Source organism: Populus euphratica, unplaced genomic scaffold, assembly GCF_000495115.2.
Source record: "Populus euphratica unplaced genomic scaffold, PopEup_1.0 scaffold1.1, whole genome shotgun sequence".
NCBI classification, from domain to species: Eukaryota; Viridiplantae; Streptophyta; class Magnoliopsida; order Malpighiales; family Salicaceae; genus Populus; species Populus euphratica.
Genome location: NW_011499845.1, coordinates 8,416,905 through 8,437,545, shown reverse-complemented (window position 1 = coordinate 8,437,545; position 20,641 = coordinate 8,416,905). Strand labels below are relative to the sequence as shown.

Here is a 20,641-nt window from a genome sequence, read left to right as displayed (position 1 = left end):
AATAATTTATCATGGACACCGTCCTCATTTAGGTCATCCGAGGATAGAGAAGTTGGTATCAACTAAAGGAGCTCACTCCAGCTGTATCCCTTGAGTTGAGAAGTGATTTTTCGGCTAAACTCGGCACCGGGCAGTTAAAAATAATACAGAGTGTCGCCATACATTTTGAATTTACCCTATGCCAAATAAGTGGCATTTTATGTAAATAAAACAGCGTAACATGGATTCTAATACTATGTCACGACTATTCAGAGACTAACAGATCACACCCACTCCCACCCCTTGGCCAAGCAATGAAACAAAACTCTCTCATGTTTCTCACCTTCTCTAATCTTTCCGGTGTGTGTCCTTGACTTGGACTAATCGTTCCCACACGCAAAATTTCTGCAATAATAGCAGGAGCCCTTTCTTAGCATTAAGACTCCACACCTACAACATCCGAACCGACACACACACTTGGTTTCTAAGTTGCAGCACCTCCACCTCGGCGATGACCCTACTACGCCACCGTCACCACTTCTTATCAACACTCACATTCCTCACTTTTCTTTTATTTTTTTCTGCCCCAGCTACCACACTCTCCCAACTAGGTAAGTATCACTCCCTAAAATCAAGTTCTAGACTTTGAAAACTTAATGATAACTTGGTAGAATTGGGTACCCTTTTTCTTTGATATACAGGTAGTGGAGTACTTCAGCAGGGAGGGGAGGGGAGGGGAAAGGGGGGTGGGCTAAGGGCTTTTCAGCGAGTTCTGACTCAGAAGCGACTCGGTGGACCAGGTTCTTCACCACCTTCATGTAGATCCAAGTGTGGAAAGTGCTCGCCATGTAAGGCAGTTCACGTGGCAATTCAACCTGGTTTGAGTATGCCATTAGAGTATTATCCAGAGGCTTGGAGATGTAAGTGTGGCAACGAGCTTTTTATGCCTTAAAGATAAAAGCAAGAAAGTACAAATTAAGCAAATACAACGAAAGAAATGACTCTTTTTTGTCATGTTACTATCTTAGTAACGTAGCTCCCATTGGCTGGCTATGGAGGTGGGTGCTTTTATGTGTTTATATTATGATTTTGCCTATTGGACAGGGAGCTTTGGGAATGAAAGTTGTTGTGGAGTTGAGATTGCCAAGAGGGATCCTTCACTCTTGCTCTCTCTCTCTCTCTCGTTAATTAATGATGTTTTCTTTGTTTTTATCTTCTTTTAACTTGCATTGATGCAAGCTTATTAATTACCAGACATACTGGAATTAAGTACAAGAGCTGTAATTAAGATGCTTGTTAATTATTAGACATTTTGGAATATTTATGTAGAAAAGCTGTAAGATGAGCTTCTTTATAGGAAGAGTAGTTGCAACGCCTCATTTATTCACCCCCCCCCTATTTGTACGGATACATCTTGATATTTTACCACCATGTCTGAGTAGACCATCCTTAAGCACACTATGAAGGATTTGCGTTTAATATTTCTTAGCTAGCTAGCCAAGCTTCTGTGTACTTACCGTATATATTTGCATTTCATTGTAGTGTTTCTTCTAGCTAGGAAGCAGACAACAAATATATGATCGCAGTGCCATGTGGAGATTGGAGGAAGGGACATGTGTGTGGAAATGAAAACAACAAGGTTATAGGATGTAGATAATTACTAGGCTAGAAGAATTGGAAGCAAGGTCGGCACAAGAAAGAGAAAATATAGGGCACCCGCTTGTTTATTTATTCTCATTAATTTCTCTGCAATGGGACGACCCCTCTTGAAGAGACTTCTCTTCTGTGATCTCCTGAGTTTTTCTGTGCAAGGTAGCACCGTGAAACAACACGGTTCAAAACTTAATGATTGCGAATACTATGTGGGACTCTCTTTAAAAAATTAAAATTTACATTTAAAAAAATTCATAACTTTTCATCTCACCTTCTAATCGCACTTAAATATTAAATATTTATAGGAGTTTTTGAATGTTATTTTTTTTGTATTAGCAGCTGTATTATAATGCAAATCATCGGATCTTTCAATAATAAAAATCTTGTTGAGGTCTTTTAATTTCAGTAATTTAAAGATTTTTATTTATATTTTTAAAAATTATTTAATTAGTTTCACTAATAGTTATGAATTGATCAACGGTTAAGCTAAATAATTAAAATTTCACCTTGTCTCATTTTAGAATAATATTTATTAAATCTCAATATTCTAAATCACGACAATATAAATTATCAAACTCGGAAATAAAAGTTTATAGTAACTAACGCCAATCTAAAACGAGACAAGTAAAAATATTTTAACGAAACGTTTTTTGCTGCAATGGTAATTGTGCAATTGTTTTTTATTTTGTCGGATAATTTCCCGATGTGTCCGTGTAAACAACCCTTTCTGAATCTCCAAATTCTCTCACCTGGAGACGAGGACGGTGACAGAGATCTTTCATTCATTTTTCACCGAGGAATCAAGCTAATCAATTACCTACACTAACTGATGTCAGATGTAGTTCTTTGTGTTCGATAGATGTTGGTATCCACTAAGGAATTAATTGAAGTATATATTATTCCTCCGGCGTGGATGTTCAGTGAAATGGAAGGAATGACGTACTGGGATTTGCTTAAAATGGTGCGAATGGAAGTGACTCGTGAATGATGATTTCTAGGAAATCAATCAGATTTCATCTGTTTTACTTGACAACTGATGCAGCTTCTAAATTAATAATTAATTTGTTGATATCATCATGTGAGTTAAAGGATTGAATTATGGTTAACAGGAGTTTAAGGATTGAATTATAAGTTTTAAAAAATGAAGTAGCTTATTACAATTCAATTCAAACACCAGGGACTAGAAAAGAATTCACTCATTTCTGTTTTGTTCATTTATGAAAGGCTCCTGCTTTATACATTGGATTACAAAACAGTGCCCTGGAATATTTTTTTTATTAATAGATATATTTACTTTAGTTTATGTGTATTGTAATCAGGCCTTAAAATTAAACAAGATGGCTCCAATTAATCATTTAAAATATAAATTTTACTATTCTCTAACATTATTTTTATCAAATAAAAAATTAACATATTTTTTATAAAATAAAATAAAATGATAAAATTTGAATTAATAACTTTCTAGTTAATAAGACTTTCATACTATATTAAAAAATTATCTTAACCTAATAATTTAATTTATTAAATAAAATTTTAAAATATAATTTATATTATTATATAAAGCTATTGACTGACCCTTGCGTTTATTTTACTACACAAATACCAGTTAATAATCACAACTAGGCTTTCAAAAACTCAGTTTATTCTTTTTAAATGCTTAGATGCAATATAAATGCTAAGGGAATAGTATTAGTAATGTTTATCATGTACCCTCAATATTACGAAATTGTATGCAACGAGAAAACAGAAGCACTTGTCATGATGACAATGATGAAGACGATTGCGTTCTCAATTGACGTGATGTTAAAAATAAAAAATAAAATATCATTTTAATAAAAAATATTTTAAGAAATTATTATTATTATATTCTCAAAAATCATCAGGGAAAAAATAAGAGGAAGAGGCTGGGTAATGAACTTCTCAAGCGAAGTTGCCCATCCAAAAATAGAAAGAGAAAAAAAAACCGCTAAACGATTGTCACTATTTCAATTTCTCAACAATATAATCTCAAAGCTCCTCGTTTCATGCCTTTTATTTACTCTTTTGCAGACTTACCTGGAGTGAAGATTCTGCACTAGAAGTGAATTTGTTTTGCCACTCAACCTGTATTTACCATGATCCTGCAATGAAGAGCCCTGAGAATTACCCTGCGCGTGGAATGTTCATTAACCAGAGGACAGTTTGATTCCCAAGTTCACCTTCTGTGTGTCTTCGGAAATATTTCCTGTTTCAAAATATCAACCCATCCAAGCTTCGTTTTCACGTTTGGCTATGGTGTAGATAGTAGATGGAAGCCCCCACCACACACCATCTGCTGTTGCTTCTTTGCAGCAAAAGAATATCGGCATAGCTTCTTCCCAGATTGTAGATGACATGTGCATAAAAATTGTTTCCTTCTGATTCTTAAAGTTTTTCACTCCCTGTGTGGAGGAATCAAAACCTAAAATTCACGAGGACTGCCAACGTCTCCGCCCGTAATTTTCTTCTGTTCTAGCATTACTGTTTATATTACTTCCGGTGATAATTCTGGGCACATTCATGTAAGCGGCCAAACAAGTCGACTTCAGGTGTTACAATATTTAACTTGACATAACTACCAGTGTCAATGCCACGTATATTTGTTAAGAAGAATGTATAAATTCTTGAGATTATACTGAAATTTTAAATTTTAAATTTCTGCATTAAATCTACCTTTGGAGAGGTGGAGTGTGGTTGGAATTTAAAACTGAGGAGAAGGATCGCTAATTTGAAACCAAGAGAGAGGAACGGGAGCCCTCTTGCGTTTCGTTGCACGTAGCAATCTCATCTGTTCCATTAAAGAAGGTTAGAAACGAGGAAAAAGAGGGAAGGTGAAAGGAAAAGCCTCTCAAGCTCTGGCTTTAATAGGCCCCCGCTGCTACCCTTTAAATCAATCAATCTGATGGACGATATTGTTTTTTAGGAGTTATCACGGAATTCCACTAAAGTTTCTGCATGATGTCTTGTTCCTCTGTCTGATGACTCTGATCACGACACCTGACATTATATAATTAAAAGAAACCACTAGGGCACTGTAGAGTTTTTTACTATGCCTATAAACTCATTCAAATGATTGATTCGAATAGTAAAATGAGAATTTTACCTTTGTAAATATAGCATGATTGTAATTTAATGGTTTTTTTTTTTTTATCTTCTCTCCTTCTTAGTTCAAGGCTTTCCCTCCATATTTATTTTGATTTTTTTTAATTATTATTTTTTTATTTTAAATAATAAATATAATTAATTTTTTTAATTTGATCCTCCTTTTATATTTTTACCTTTCAGATTTTATCCTAATTTTTTATTATTATTATTTTATTTTTAATCATTTTCTTAATTAAATTGTCTTTTCAATCACATTTCTTGATATTTTATATTATTTTTTTAACTGAATTATTTTTTCAATTACACCCCTAATATTTTTTTCATTTTATTTTATATCATATTTGATTTTTATTTTTTTAATTGCTAAATATTTTGTTTTTTATTTAAATTTTATTTTCTATTTCATCCATCATAATTTTATTAATTGAGATTTTGTTAATCTAAATTTTACTAAATAATTTTTTTTGAGTTTACTTTTTATAGGATAATTCCAATCCCAAGACTCAGGTTATGGTTTGAAATATCAGTTTAGATTGGCTTAAGTCTTTTTCAGGTGTTTTTTACAATTGATATTTCTTATTATATCCTTCTATGTAGTTATCTTGATGTTATTTGCTAAATCACGTGTTTTGTGAGGGAACCAAGTTTGATTAGGGTTTTTTTTTTTTGTTTATTTATTGTTATCTATTTTTTAAATTATTTCTTTTACTCACCAGCTGTTAAAAATTAGTATGTGTTTTTTTTTTAGGATTTGTGCTTATCTGATCTGATCTGATCTGTTTCCATACCTTACCTTTCTCCGTCAACAAGAATGGCGTTGAAAAGCAGTTCAGCTGATGGCAGAACCAGGAGTTCTATACAGATATTTATCGTTGTTGGGTTATGCTGTTTTTTTTACATCTTGGGTGCTTGGCAAAGAAGTGGCTTTGGCAAGGCTGACAATCTTGCCATGGAGATTACTAAGAGTACAGGAGATTGTAATGTAATCCCGAATCTTAATTTTGAGACCCATCACGGTGGTGATGCTGGGTCCAGTGACGATTCCGATTCAAAACCCAAAACTTTTCAGCCTTGCCATTCTCGTTTTACTGATTACACTCCTTGTCAAGATCAGAAGCGTGCTATGACTTTTCCTAGGGAAAACATGATTTATCGAGAGAGACACTGCCCTCCTCAGGAGGAGAAGCTTCACTGCTTGATACCAGCACCTCAAGGTTACGTCACCCCATTTCCTTGGCCTAAGAGTCGTGACTATGTGCCCTTTGCTAATGCACCCTATAAGAGTTTGACTGTCGAGAAGGCTATTCAGAATTGGGTCCAATACGAGGGCAATGTATTTAGGTTTCCTGGTGGAGGCACACAGTTTCCACAAGGAGCAGATAAGTATATCGATCAGCTAGCTTCGGTTTTACCATTTACCAATGGGACAGTCAGAACTGCATTGGACACTGGTTGTGGGGTATGTTAAGTTCTCCATGCTTCTGTAGGAAATTGTAAATCTGCTTGCAATACTTTCGCATCTGTTTCTTATTTTTCATTTTTTTTGTGTCAAGGTTGCCAGTTTGGGTGCGTACCTCTGGAGCAGGAATGTCATTACCATGTCATTTGCTCCAAGAGATTCACATGAAGCGCAGGTTCAATTTGCCCTTGAAAGAGGTGTGCCTGCTGTTATTGGTGTTTTTGGTTCTGTAAAGCTTCCATATCCATCCAGAGCCTTTGACATGGCTCACTGCTCTCGTTGCTTGATTCCATGGGGAGCTAATGGTAAGAGCCACTTCATATCAACGCATTGGCTTTCTTTTCTTTTGCCCCTTTATCCTATCAGGTGTTTGTTTATTGCCTTTACTTACGACAGGAGTATTTAAGGTGATGAGTTTTTCTTCTTGCAGATGGGATGTACTTGATGGAAGTCGACCGAGTTCTCAGACCTGGTGGTTACTGGGTGCTTTCTGGACCTCCCATCAATTGGAAGAATAATTACATATCATGGCAGCGTCCCAAGGAGGAACTTCAGGAGGAACAGAGAAAGATCGAAGAGACTGCCAAACTTCTTTGCTGGGATAAGAAGTATGAAAAGGGTGAAATGGCCATTTGGCAAAAGAGAGTAAATGCTGATTCCTGTCGTGCTAGACAAGATGATTCCAGAGCTACCTTTTGCAAATCTGCAGACGTAGATGATGTGTGGTATGGCTCTGTAACTGAAATTTCTCTTCAAATTATTGGCTGAACAGTGCACCATACTCCCCCTTTATGTGATGATTTTTCCTTGTGCTCCATATCGTTGAACCTGACGTATCAGCATTTTTCTCTTTTGTGCTTTAGATTTATTCCCAATTTTTGTGATTGTTAGGTACAAGAAAATGGAGGCATGCATCACTCCATATTCTGATAGTGGTAGCTCAGATGAAGTAGCTGGTGGGGCATTGAAGGTGTTTCCAGAGAGGCTCTATGCTATCCCTCCTAGAGTTGCTAGTGGTTCCATTCCTGGAGTTTCTGTTGAAACATACCAGGATTACAATAATGAATGGAAAAAGCATGTAAATGCTTACAAGAAAATCAATAAGCTTATTGACTCTGGACGATATCGCAACATTATGGATATGAATGCAGGGTTGGGAGGATTTGCTGCTGCTCTTGAGTCTCCGAAATTGTGGGTTATGAATGTGGTGCCAACCATAGCTGAGAGAAGTACTCTGGGTGTGATATATGAGAGAGGATTGATTGGAATCTATCATGACTGGTAAACCTTTGATTTCTGAATCCCTCTTCTGGACTTCAGCTTTTAAATGTTTTTCATAGTATATTTTCTTCTTTTTCAAGCAATACATCTAATGTTTACTATTTTTATGTTGCAATGTGGGAGAAATTTAATTCAGTATTCTGAATCTTTAGATGGTGCCGAATATGTGTCCTGTGAAGTACCCTCTAACATTTGGTTCCAAGAAAATCTACTTTCCAATAACAAAATTTGGGTCTTCTTCCAGTTCTGAGTTATGAATCACTAAGATGTGTTCATATGCTGACCAGATTCATTTTCTGTTAATTTTCATTTCAGGTTTAATAATTTATGACGATGAAGTGCTTATTTATTTACAATGTCCATCTGTCTTATTTATTTACAATGTCCATCTGTTACAGGTGTGAAGCTTTTTCTACATACCCAAGGACTTATGACCTTATCCATGCCAGTGGAGTTTTCAGTTTGTACAGGGACAAGTAAGTAATGCTTTAATTCGTTATGTTTGCTTAAATTTACATCAATTCTTTATTCATCATTTATGCTTTGCCATTGGTGTTTCCCTGCTCCTCACCATGCCAATGCATGATGCCATTTTGTTTGTAGTTGGTGCTCAAGTACAATTAGCTTCTTTCTGTTTGTGTAGTAGGGTATATGTGCAGATGAGATGTTCAGGAGTATCCAGTTTTAAGTTTCTTTAAGCCATTTCATCATGTATTTGTCATCATCATGTATAAGTAGAAAATATAAATGACATTGCATTGAGCTTATTTTTTTTTCTTTATAAGAATTATGCCTCGCCTTATTTCTGACTGTTAGTGAAATGTATAAAAGCAACTCAATTAACAAGGAAATGCGAGGTGGCCTAGTGGTTGATAGCATTGTTTACATGTTTGAAATCCACGTCCAAGTCCTCAACACCTTTTCCATATATTCTTTCAAATACAAGAGACAACTGTGTTTTTCCTTTCCTTTTTTTTTGAACTTTATAAACAAATGCTCAACCAAAACAATCTGCAGATATCAAGTAGTCCATGAACTACTTAAATGATAATTTTAGTTTGAGAGCGAAACTGTCTCCTGTAAGGGGTGGATCAGGTCTCTTATAACATGTGATCAACAATGAGGCAATTTTGGCGTGAGATTATACATTGCAACAAGACTTGCTGGTGTGCTATAGTGGACTAGATCAATTTGTCCTTAGTTATTGTGTAGCTAATTCTGTTTTCCTAACATATAAAGTCAGATGTGATCAGCCACTGGATGAATTTCCTTGATAACCTTGTGATGTATTGGCATTATTATTTTTTCTACCATTGCACAACCCCTATCTAACATTGCTTCACCATTTGTCCAATTGTTAATTGATATCGAATAATAAGCTATAAAGCTTTGAAATGTATCCTTGATTTGACATTTTTAATTGAACTCGATAACATCTTCTTATGAGCTGAACCTTGGTTGCTAAAGTGTGTTCTAGGGTGCCTCTGGATGAATTGAAAGGTGATTTAATTTTTTTTCCCCATGTGTTGGTATGACTTTCATAACATTTTTGAAATTTTCACACAATTCAGCAAAGTTTTTTAGACTGCATGGTACATTCTTAATATTCAGCACCTAATTTACTAAAGAATGCAGAGTGAAAACTTGGGGAGTAGTTTATAGGTCGGGATTGGATTTCAAGAGTAATGTTGGTGATGCAGGAAAGCAAAGTTACAAAATGGAAAAAGTAAATAAACCCTGGATTCCTTGAATCCATAAGGAAGATAGGAGACCTGGAGAAACACTAGGTAGAACAATGCTTTGCAAAGTTTTCAATAATATGTTTTATTCATCAATGGCAATGCTCCCCAAATTAATGTCTGTGCACTTAAATAGGCACGAAACCTAGTAGAATTTAATACAAAATAGGTAACCAGGAATTTCCTAAACAACAATAAAACAAGGATAAATTATTAGATCTTCCTAGTGTATTGTTCCCTTAGATAATCCTAGTGTATTGCTCACTCGCATGAAAATAGGACTCAACGGATAAAAGTTACTTTAGGGATAACAAGCTAATCTTCCTCAAGAGCTCACATCGACATGAAGATTTGGTTCACTATGGTAACTATAATGGTTCCTACTTTTATGGAGCTGTCTAATGAATTTTCTTAAATAAAAATAACTAAAGAGAAATACTAGCCAACTAAACTCGATAACAGTTCTTTATCAGTTAAGCTTTTAGGAGATAAACAAATTAGCTAGGATGGAATTAGGAAAAAACAAAACAAACATTGCATCACACCAGGGCTCCTACTCTTGGGAACATCACACCTAAGGGAAGATGCATCACAGATGTAACCAAGTCTAGCCAAATTGTCATTTCACACCATTCTGAACATCTACCAGATGTCAGAAAGTTCAACTGACATCCAGTTCAAAAGCAGGTTGGACCAAAGCTTGGTTCCCCAACTGAATGTCATGATAGGCAGTGAAGAAAATTCTAGAATTAATGCAAATACAAGTAAGGGCATGCTAGAATCTCCCTCATTATTAAAAACTGGTTTCTTGCATTGCCAGAACCCCCAGTCGGCATTCTACATGAACCCTCACTTGGCATTTTGGCCCATATTTGTCTGGGTGAATGCTGACATCGTGTGTCCAGCATTTGAAATAAGCTGCATAGAGAACTCAATCATGGTGACTTAGAATCAGCATACTAAATTTTAAGGACTTCGCAGCACTCTTAGATTGAGTTTCTGTTTGTGTCTGTCGCACATGTATTTTGTTGGCAAGTGTCTGTGTTAAGACCAACAACTCAACTCAAAGTTTTAGTCTCAAGCAAGTAGATGCTGGTTTCCTTTCTCTTTTTGTGTCACTCTATTTTGTCACCCATGCCGGCTTTTTTCTTCCTTGCTTCTTTTCAATTCTTACTAGATAAAATGTAATTTCCATTTTCATCTCTTTCACACCAGTGCAACCATATTTCTATATCGTACATGGCTGAATTATCTGTGACAATCTTTCTGTATTTTGAAATTGAAACATTTCCACTGCCTGTGGCAGAATCAATTGCAGTTCACTTTTCTGTCCGATTCTGTACAACTATACCGTATTATGTTTCTCATGCCATTGTTACATGTGTAAGCTGTAATTAAATGATTGCAGGTGTGACATGGAGGACATTCTTCTGGAGATGGATCGTCTTTTGCGACCAGAAGGTGCAGTTATATTCCGTGATGAAGTTGATGTTCTTGTTAAGGTGAGGAAGATGGTAGGAGGAATGAAATGGGATACTAAAATGGTGGACCATGAAGATGGTCCCCTAGTTCCTGAGAAGATATTGGTTGCTGTCAAGCAGTATTGGGTTGGAAACTCAACGTCCGCTCAGTGAATGATGAATGGCAATTGGTGAAACCTTCTCTCGTCTTTAGCTGGCAATGCTTCGATGTACAAGACATGACATGTATGGATATGTTTAAGCATGGGTTTTTGATTCCTTGGCGAGTGCTGCGGAGCATAGGGAGGGGGGTTCTACACGATTTAACCGTATAATGTTTTACTAGCTATTAATAGCCCATGCTGTATTCTAGTGGTAATTTATAGATGCCTACGAACCTGTAAGGTTTTTGACATCAATATTTTTGTTCCCTTTTCAGTCTGGTATTACGGCCAAATGGTTATGAACACTGGCTCTCCCGAATTCCTAATTATGACTGCAGAAATTCTAGAAAATGTTATTGTCTTCTTAGCATTTTTTTTTGTGTTAAAAAATAATTTAGTTTAACCTGTGGCATGTCATAGGTCACCAATTTAGTTACTATTCTAAAATGTATAGCATTGATTTGGTATTGTGATGGTTTTTATAATTATTATTAAAAAATAAAAATATTTTTAGTTATGGTTTTAAAAAGGTACGTATAAAATCTATTTTTACTTATAAAATAAATGAAATTAAAGTTGATCTATGTAAAAAAAAACATGAAATTTTAATTTTTACAAAATAAATATTTAAAATACAATTACATATGAGTTCCAGTGCGGAAAAAAAGTTATTTAATTAAGTAAACAATTTTTCATCAAATGGTATAATCAGTGTACAGCCGATATTTTAATGCATAAAATATTTACATTAAAATATTAAACATGCTTCCGTTCCAGATTTTGTAACTTCCACGCTTAAATATTCACTATAGTTCGAGAATTATATATGTTGAGATAAAACGTAAGAATATTTTCACGGATAAAATTACATCCCATAGATATCGTGCCTCCCATGAAGACAAACAGGGGGGCTTAAACATATCCCTGAGTCCAAACCTCTTTTTTTTTTTTTTTTACATATAACGGGGAAGATTTTGCTATGCAATCTCAATATTGTTCAAAAAATCTTTTTTTTTTTTTTTACATACAACGGGGAAGATTTTGCTATGCAATCTCAATATTGTTCAGTACCTGAAAATGTTAAAAAAAAATTTCGACTCTAGACAAAATAATTAATAAAATAATGCCACGCTAGAGGTTGATACAACTTTAAATTAATTGATATTTTCAAAACTAATTGAGAGGGGAAATCATTATCCTCTCGTGCTAAAGTATTGTTCATTGCAACAATATTTTTTTCTTTTCTTTAAAAGTCCCATCTGCTAGTATTATATTTGTAATGGACCGTGATTTTCTTGACTTGTCATGGAGTTTTTCTTGAAGAAAAGGAAAAACCCTTGCATGTTGTCCCTATTAATGGAGTGACTGGTTAAAATAGCACAAACACGTAGGGGCTGAATTGCAAGCATTTTTATTGATTGCGATACAACTAAAAATGCAACCAATTTTAAAAACATGCTGCTTCTCAAAATGTTTCTTTAACTATAGTATTTTGTGATTTTTTCTAACTATGATATTAAAAAAAAAAAGGAATAAAACTCTTGTTTCCATATAAAAAGCAAGTTTACTTGGCGCATTGGGTGAGGTAGCTAGAGAATAGGACGAGATAGGGTTGGCCTTGTGGCTCCAGATCGTGTTCAAATCCCCAAGGATGTCTGGTCAGTACAGCATGTCCATTTCCTTCAGCACGTTCTCTTAGCTTCGGGTTCTCTGCGAGAGATCAAAGCAAGATAAAGAGAGATGATTTTGAAGTGATATTTGATTTGACATAGTTGCTAGGGTTGCCGGTGGATTAGGTGGTGGTGTAGCAGCAAGACTAGACTCCATAGTTGTTTGATATTAAAAAAAAAAAAAACTTAATTGATGATTTTTGTATTTTAGTTGTAAGGACACCTGTACATGTAGAATACAAGATTCTTCGCTATCTAGTTTTCTTGATTAAACGCTGCGGACATGTTGAGAATATATTTAGCATGGAGTGTTATATCTTTTATGTGATATATATATCATGAGAAACCTAATAATATGAATATATCTCGTACTAAAAAAAAATAATATGATAACTGTGTAATATATTGAGAAACCTAATAATATGAATATATCTCGTAGTAAAAAAAATAATACGGAACTGTGTATTATATTAAGTGTTTTTCTTAGTCGTGGTTTTAAAAAATAAGTTCAATAAAAATTTATAAATTTGGTGTTTTTTTAACTAAAACTTAAAGAGAGAGTCTTCAGCTGTGCTAATATTTTTTTTAAAAAAAACTTGTTGATTCACTAATATTATTAGAGTAAAACACAAACCATACCACAAAAACAAATAAAACCTGAGGCTGATACAAGCTTGTTCGCACCTATCTTCTGCGAACAAGATCTTCTGCATGACGATTCCATTTTTCATGTTTATAGTTTGTGTGAGAATGGTGATAAAACACAATTTCTCAGATAGGTAATTAATATGAGTGAAACAGGTCACGTCACCCAACGACCCCATGAGTGTAGTTTTCTTGTCGACGAATTACTTCTAAGCTTGGATCCACAGGAACGTACGTTCAGTGAATTGTTCGATGTTGTGGCGGAAGTAGCAAGATTTGAAAACATTTTTCCTGTCGAAGCTATGTGCCAGCAACAAGGCATACTGCTTGTCATAATCTATGTATGAAGTTGAAGATGGAATTGCAGATTTTATAAATCCAATTTTCAAAAATTCAGTCAATACAAACCATACTGAAACCGTATTTTAAAAAAAATAATTTTTTTGTTTAAAATTAATTATTTTTTATTTTAAAATTGCTTTAATATGGTAATGTTAAAAATAATTTTAAAAATAAAATTATTATTATTTTAATATTTTTTAAAATAAAAAATGCTATAAAATATTATCCTGGTTTTTATAGTAAAAGCATGCGGTTTGAGAGGCGCTGGCTCGGACTGACTGAAATTAATTTGTTGTTGACCTAAAAAGCGCAAAATTGAAGGCTGACACATGATAAATTAAAGCCCATAAAAATTCATAGTAAATTCCATATAATAAGAAAAAATGTCAACATCATTATTATCCTCACAAAACAGCTCGTCAACATTCATAAATTCAGAGAAATGATTCAACAGTTTGAAGCTCCCGAGTATGCTTTCATAACTGCAACAACAGCCCCTCCAATGAATCTCCTTACAGAGTCCCTGGACTTCAGCGCAGCCTCCTCCCTTTCTTTCTTTTGTATCATTATTAAAATATAATTTAATTAGTAATATTTTATATTTATTTTTTAACAATTACAAGTTTGAATTTTTTATAATCATTATAAATTTAATGATAAATTAAAGCCCATAAAAATTCATAGGAAATTCCATATAATAAGCAAAAATGTCAACATCATCATTATCCTCACAAAACAGCTCGTCAAACATTCATAAATTCAGAGAAATAATTCAACAGTTTGAAGCTCCCAAGTATGCTTTCATAACTGCAACAAGGGTCCCTGGACTTCCGCGCAGCTTCCTCCCTTTCTTTCTCTTGTATCATTATTAAAATATAATTTTATTAATTATATTTTAAATTTATTTTTTAATAATTACAAGTTTAAATTTTTATAATCATTATAAATTTTTATAATTATTAATTTTAAGATGTATAAAATAAGTTAAAATATATACAAATTTTTAAAAAAAAAAGAGAGAGAAGAAGATGCCCATAATCCTTAAGAACAAAGTAACTAGTCGCCCGGTCCTTTACTTTCTCTATAGAAATCCTCATGGATTACACCCTTAGGCGCACCAGGAGGGAAACAAAGGGTTCCTCTTCAGCTCACCAAGCCAGAACCTATGACCCTAACTGCCATGCCAAGATCAAACGAACGAGGAGCATATGCGAGTACTGGCGGTGGGGTTTGTATCCCTTTATCCTTTCCATTAACTGGGTCTGCTTTGTCAAGTGCTAACGCAAAAGCTGTCTTCCCACCTCGACTATGGCCTACATGGCCTAGCCTGCTTAAAATCTGGTTTGCTATAGACAATTTGTGGTTGCAGCCACAAGATATAACTGTCAAGTATAGAGAAGAAAGATGCAATGAGCAACCAAGTAGTTTTTGTTTTTCTGGGATCATTGGGGCAGCATCAATTTTGCCTTCTAATAAATTTTTTTCTCGGATCATTGGGTTCAAATTTCTTACCATAAACATCCCCGCGAAACAACGTAGTTTCTTACAATAAGTATAATTTGATGGAATTCATAATAAAATATGTATAAAAATACTTAATTGAACATTTCTTAAAATCAAGGACAATAAAATACAAAAAAAATATATAGAGTCAAAACTAAGAATTTCTATTTTATTAAAGGACTAATTTAATCTAAAAAAATATAAATTGATCAATAAGATTTTAATACTATATTAAAAAATCATCTTAACCTAAAAAATTAAATTATAAAAAAATCTTAAAAATATTTTTATACGAACGCATATTAAAATGAATTCTCAGAATACTGCAAAGAAAAACTAAAAACTTTTTGAAGAGTGGCTATGGAGGTGTAACTGGAAGTAGAGGTGAAGTATTTGCGACACTGCATGTAGTTCTTGATTCTACTTTTCGAACCTCTGTTGTGCACTTCCCAGCCTCAAACACATTGGCAGTAACAGTTGCAAGAACTGAAGAGGAAGACATGGCTGCTGTTTTAGGCCACCTTTCTCTCTGAACCTTTTGCATGTAGTCTCGGGTGTCAAGGGAGAAGCTGTTTGTGTGGGCCTTCTTATGGCCTTCGTTCGATGAGAACTGAGAAAAGAGTCCTGTCTGTCACCTGCTAGTGCTAGTGGACACTCCACTTGCTGGTTGAGTCTTTTTATCAGTGGGCTTAAGGCCCTTCTAGGTTTTTCTGTGTTGGGCGGGGAATGTCATGGGCCATTTTGGACAAAGAGACGCAGGCAAACTCACCTTCCACCTTGCTGTGAGGATAATCACCACCATGACGGGCAAAGCTAGATAAAACTTGACCTACTGCATGGGAAAAAAAGCCCTTGATTCAAATCATATTATTCGATAAATTCTAATGACATTCTGACCTCTCTCTCTCTCTATATATAATGTAATTTCATGAACACTCTGAGCTCTCTCCAAAATTTAATAAACCAAAAATCATGATTCTTTACGTTTTATTTTTAGCAAGAACATTATTTTCAAGTCAATTTTTACATATGTAACCTAAAGTAAGTTTTTTCATTGTAAACAATACTTTAAAAAATAACTATAACTATACACAAAGCAAGTTGTAAATCCATGAGATTGGACCTTGAGCTGATCTTCTCAGACCCCTTGCACAAATGAAATATAATTAGATGTAATACACTGATTTTCTAAGATATTATATATATATATAAGGCTATTATTCTGAGTAAAACCTCTCCAACGCACGAAAATAGAAGAAAAGCTTAACAAAAATAACTTTGAACTTCTCTTCCCTTTAAAAATAAGCAGTCTTAACCTAATAATTGTGTATCAAATACTTTACTTCACTTCACTTAGAAAAATAAAATGATAATAATAACAATAATTAACACCAAAAATAAATATTTTCTTCCGCGTGCAAACTCAACTGAAAAACCGCCCTTCCCCTCTCATCCTATCCGTCAAAATCGCAACGCGTGAAGGGACCAAGAGAATGAATTTCAACTATCAAGCAAACAACTCCCCTCCAAAGGAATGAATTTCAACTATCAAGCAAACAACTCCCCTCTATAAAATCCTAAAATATATATCATAAATTCACAAATAAATATATGAAAAAACCCTAATAAACCAAATCTTTGTTCCTTCACCACCTTCTGCATTACTTAGAAATCAACCCTAAACAATAACGCAAAATGGAATCTAACAATAAGAAAGGATTTGACATGGAGGCCGGTATAAGTAATCAACTGTATCCAATGATGCAAGAGCCACCGCAGATACGCTGGGCCTTTATCAGGAAAGTTTACATGATACTTGCCATGCAATTGCTTCTCACGGTTGGTGTTGCCGCCACCGTCGTCTTTGTCCCTCCAATCCCGCGCTTCATTCTCCATACCACACCTGGCCTTGCCATCTACATCGTCTCCCTCATCCTTACCCTCATACGTATGTCCTTTTTCCTTCTCATTCTTCTTTCTATATTTTGTATTTATGGGTTTTATTTATTTGGGGTTTTGTTTTTGTAGAATTATTTCTGTGATTTTTAACTAATGAAACTGTGGTTTTTTTTTGTTTTTTGGTGAATGGTTTTTGTCGCTATTAATGCAGTGCTTTGGCCATTGCATGTTTATTCCAAGCGTCACCCGTGGAACTATTTTTTTATGGCGCTGTTCACTATTTGCATTGCGTTTGCCGTCGGTCTTTCTTGTGCTCTCACAAAAGGTATAATTGCAGTACCCCCGTTATATTATAGAGTTATTTTTTGGGCAATTGCGTGGGTTTTAATTTGTTTGTGTGACTGAAAATTCGAAACCCATGATTAATCTCTCTACTTCAATTGAGCAAGTAAAATGCAAAATAAAGTTTTATTTTGCAACCGAACGGAGGTTTATGACTGCAACTGTTTCATTGAAACGTTTTATCTAGAGAACATGCTAGCTAGCTCATTGAAGAAATCAATCGAAGGACACGTGAAATACAGAAATTAGTGATGTAATTTCACTGTTTAGGAAAGGCATATTGTAAATTAGGACATCAAAAATTAATTGGTGATTTATTTAATTACCTCTGCGTGTCTTGTCGATACAGGTAGGCACATTGGAAGTTAGGAGGTTTTTTCGAGTTTTTCACGTTGTTGTTATTGATTTTCTTTGATCGTTTTCCATTTCCATTTCGGTCCCCCACCTAGGGGTCTGTGATTTTGTTTCTGTGCTCGTTGGAGTTATTATCTTAATTAGATCCTTATGCTTTGATTTTGGTCCTATATATTATTTTTATCAAGCTATTGGACGTTCAGGGTGTGTCTGCTCCTGCTTTTTGTGGCAAGAATCAGAGAATCTTAAATGTAGAATCAGGATGCTGCATGTATTACAATTGTCACAGTCGAATGTGTAGTCATGCTATATTCAGAATATTTGTGTGCTTGCTTATTAATTAAATTTTTTTTGAATGAGATTTCCCCTATTTATCAATATAAGATTAAATGTATGTTTAAGGGCATTGTATTTGTGTATGTTGGATTTTTAGAAAGTTTGTTAATTCACGGTAATATTGAAGCAATGCATAGTTGAAAGGGAGTTTGACATATCTTGCGAGCATGAGTGCATATATAACTAGTAGCAACCTCTATCCCAGGACTGACTGATTGTTTAGGTCAAGATGATTTTGCCAGCCAACAGTTATCTTTGAAAATAGTTGCTCTGTTGTGTTAATTTTTTCCCCTTGTATTCTTGGGGCAATGTGAGATATATATATATCAAATATCTAGCTAGCTATTTGCCAAAATACAAGAGACGATGACGAAGAGTAGTCTAAATGGTACAGGTTGGACACCAATGTCTCCCGACATTACTAATGGTAATTGCTTAAAAACTTTGATATCTGTTATCTGAGTGCTGACTGGACTCTCTGTCTGTCACATTGAAAGCATTAGATCATTCAGAATTGCAAATTTCTCATGGCCTTAAATTTTGACTCCAAAACGGTCAGGTATAGAGTTGCTACTGTGGAAACAATTCTGAAAATTGCGAACAATTGGTGACCCCTACTTTTTATATTTGATGGTCCATGCCAAGTGTCTGGTCAAGGTGCTTAATAACAAATATATTAAGTTAAAAAGCAAGTAATTAATGGTTTTTCTTGAGTTTGTTATTAACAGGGAGGATCGTTTTGGAGGCAGCAATTCTGACGAGTGTTGTGGTTGTTGGTCTAACTCTTTATACCTTCTGGGCTGCGAAAAGAGGCCAAGATTTCAGCTTCCTCGGACCCTTTTTATTTAGTGCTGTTTTAGTCCTTATTGTTTTTGGGTTGATTCAGGTATGCATTCAGGGCTTTTGCTTTTATAACCTTGATCTCCTCTGTCTCTTTTGTTTGCCTTTAAACGAATACATTGCAATGCAGTTCCTTTTCCCTCTTGGAAAGTGGTCACTGATGATATATGGTTGCTTGGGAGCGATCGTATTCTCTGGTTTCATCGTTTATGACACTGACAACCTGATCAAGCGTTTCAGCTATGACGAGTACATCTCAGCAGCAATCAACCTCTATCTGGATATTATCAATCTCTTCCTCGCTCTCCTCAACATCTTCAATGCAGTTGACAATTAGACTCCTCCTATACCTTTTACTGATAATATCTTTAGTTCCTCAATTGGATAGTGGTATATAAACTTATGAAATACAAATCTTGCTGTTATAGCCTACATATAACTTCAGTCTTCTAACACTAACGAGTAGCATTCCTCTATGCCTTTCTTGAACCCCCTTCACGTGTAGCCTGTCTGCAGTTTTCTGATTGTATTGTAGAATTGATCAGACTTGTTTGGTATCAACCGTGATTTGTTCTCTATTCTCCTTTTTCTCCATGCTTCCCTTTATGTGCGTGCTTGGCTTTTTGGGTGAGATTATTGTGGAAATTGAAGTCAGATGGCAGGCAAGTCAAAGAAGAGCCAGGTTTAGTTGAAGAAAGGGCGATCCTCTTCCTCTTCTTTTTCTGTGTTACAACTGGGTGGTTGAGAATCTGACAAGGAAATTGCTAGGTTAAAAGCAACTGCTACCTGACATGTAATTAGTAAAGTACTTAACCCACAGATGATAAACATTGCTTTTTTCTTTATATTAATCTCCATTTAAGTGAGCCGCAGAGAGAGAGAACTGACATTTCCGAGTATATTGAATAGTTGTTCATGCAAAATAAGGATCGAAGCATCGCACGCCATTTCATCCTGTATATGCCTCGAACAAGACATGGAACTTACAGAAAACATTGTCTCTATTGTCAATACTCCCGCTTTCTGTGTGCAGGCATTCGTTCTGTATTCCATCACGAATAGTTTATAATCTGCTGTATAGATGTAAACTGTAAGAACATTAATATTGACCAGCGGGACGAGTATGGGAAATATATGGAATCAGATTTCTTATAAATTGTATTCTCAAGGATATCAAAGTATCTAACTATATAATTGAACAACTTCATGATTCAAAAGTTGAGGAAACTTCCTACGTAAGAGAGAAGTTCTAAGATTGTTAGTGTTAGGATACTGGCATGTAAACCCGACAAGACAAAACGTAAGGGACAAGATAAAATGAGAAATGACACACAAGAATTTACATGGTTCACCCAATTTGGCTACGTCTACGGGCAAGTATAGAAGAATTTTACTAAGTAATGTGGGAATACAACTTCTCTCTTATAATAGGAGAACAACAAAAATCTCTCTATTATTAGGAGAAAACACCTCACTTACTATCTCACAAATACCTCACAATTTTGTGGGATTACTCTCTCCTCACCCTCTCTTCTTTCTCTCTTGTGGTGTGTATAATGCTTGGATGCATTGCCTATTTATAGGCAAGCATCCATGCAAAAGACAAGGGCAAGGTAGGTAGCACCAAATTTGTGCCTAACATTGTTGACAAATTGGTGCCTAACATTGTTGACTTTGTCAACAATCTTAGGGTGATTTCACATTCTCCCACTTCAAGACTTTGATGAGTTAATCAAGTCTTCACACTTGATTATCTGTGCTTCTTCTATCCTTTCTATACTTGCAATCTTCATGCTGCTTACGTTTCTGCTAGGCCGTAAGAGGATCTGCACCATATATACTTATCAATGTT

The 20,641-nt window shown here is 34.9% G+C and overlaps 3 protein-coding genes across 3 annotated transcripts; all 3 read left to right on the top strand.

Annotated features, from left to right (window-relative positions):
• Positions 1–264: 264 nt before the first annotated feature.
• Positions 265–1,412, top strand: LOC105127450 (EPIDERMAL PATTERNING FACTOR-like protein 5). Its single transcript, XM_011028765.1, has 2 exons — positions 265–590; positions 681–1,412. Exons 1-2 carry the CDS (start codon positions 491–493, stop codon positions 929–931), a joined length of 351 nt encoding a protein of 116 aa, XP_011027067.1. The 5' UTR covers positions 265–490; the 3' UTR covers positions 932–1,412.
• A 4,063-nt stretch (positions 1,413–5,475) lies between these two features.
• LOC105127444 (probable methyltransferase PMT2) lies at positions 5,476–11,204 on the top strand. The gene is made up of 6 exons (XM_011028753.1): positions 5,476–6,214; positions 6,309–6,519; positions 6,645–6,939; positions 7,106–7,495; positions 7,894–7,971; positions 10,643–11,204. Exons 1-6 carry the CDS (start codon positions 5,567–5,569, stop codon positions 10,866–10,868), a joined length of 1,848 nt encoding a protein of 615 aa, XP_011027055.1. The 5' UTR covers positions 5,476–5,566; the 3' UTR covers positions 10,869–11,204.
• A 5,450-nt stretch (positions 11,205–16,654) lies between these two features.
• LOC105127439 (BI1-like protein) lies at positions 16,655–19,277 on the top strand. Its single transcript, XM_011028738.1, has 4 exons — positions 16,655–16,966; positions 17,129–17,242; positions 18,678–18,835; positions 18,920–19,277. Exons 1-4 carry the CDS (start codon positions 16,714–16,716, stop codon positions 19,124–19,126), a joined length of 732 nt encoding a protein of 243 aa, XP_011027040.1. The 5' UTR covers positions 16,655–16,713; the 3' UTR covers positions 19,127–19,277.
• Positions 19,278–20,641: the final 1,364 nt, after the last annotated feature.

What these genes read in the sequence shown, in the direction of transcription:
- LOC105127450 (XM_011028765.1), top strand. Translation starts at nt 491, where the DNA reads ATGACCCTACTACGCCACCGTCACCACTTCTTATCAACACTCACATTC. An exon ending in TACCACACTCTCCCAACTAG is followed by an intron (nt 591 to 680) that starts GTAAGTATCACT and finishes TTTGATATACAG; the next exon opens with GTAGTGGAGTACTTCAGCAG.
- LOC105127444 (XM_011028753.1), top strand. Translation starts at nt 5,567, where the DNA reads ATGGCGTTGAAAAGCAGTTCAGCTGATGGCAGAACCAGGAGTTCTATA. An exon ending in CATTGGACACTGGTTGTGGG is followed by an intron (nt 6,215 to 6,308) that starts GTATGTTAAGTT and finishes TTTTGTGTCAAG; the next exon opens with GTTGCCAGTTTGGGTGCGTA. An exon ending in GCAGACGTAGATGATGTGTG is followed by an intron (nt 6,940 to 7,105) that starts GTATGGCTCTGT and finishes TGTGATTGTTAG; the next exon opens with GTACAAGAAAATGGAGGCAT.
- LOC105127439 (XM_011028738.1), top strand. Translation starts at nt 16,714, where the DNA reads ATGGAATCTAACAATAAGAAAGGATTTGACATGGAGGCCGGTATAAGT. An exon ending in CCTCATCCTTACCCTCATAC is followed by an intron (nt 16,967 to 17,128) that starts GTATGTCCTTTT and finishes CTATTAATGCAG; the next exon opens with TGCTTTGGCCATTGCATGTT. An exon ending in TTCTTGTGCTCTCACAAAAG is followed by an intron (nt 17,243 to 18,677) that starts GTATAATTGCAG and finishes TGTTATTAACAG; the next exon opens with GGAGGATCGTTTTGGAGGCA.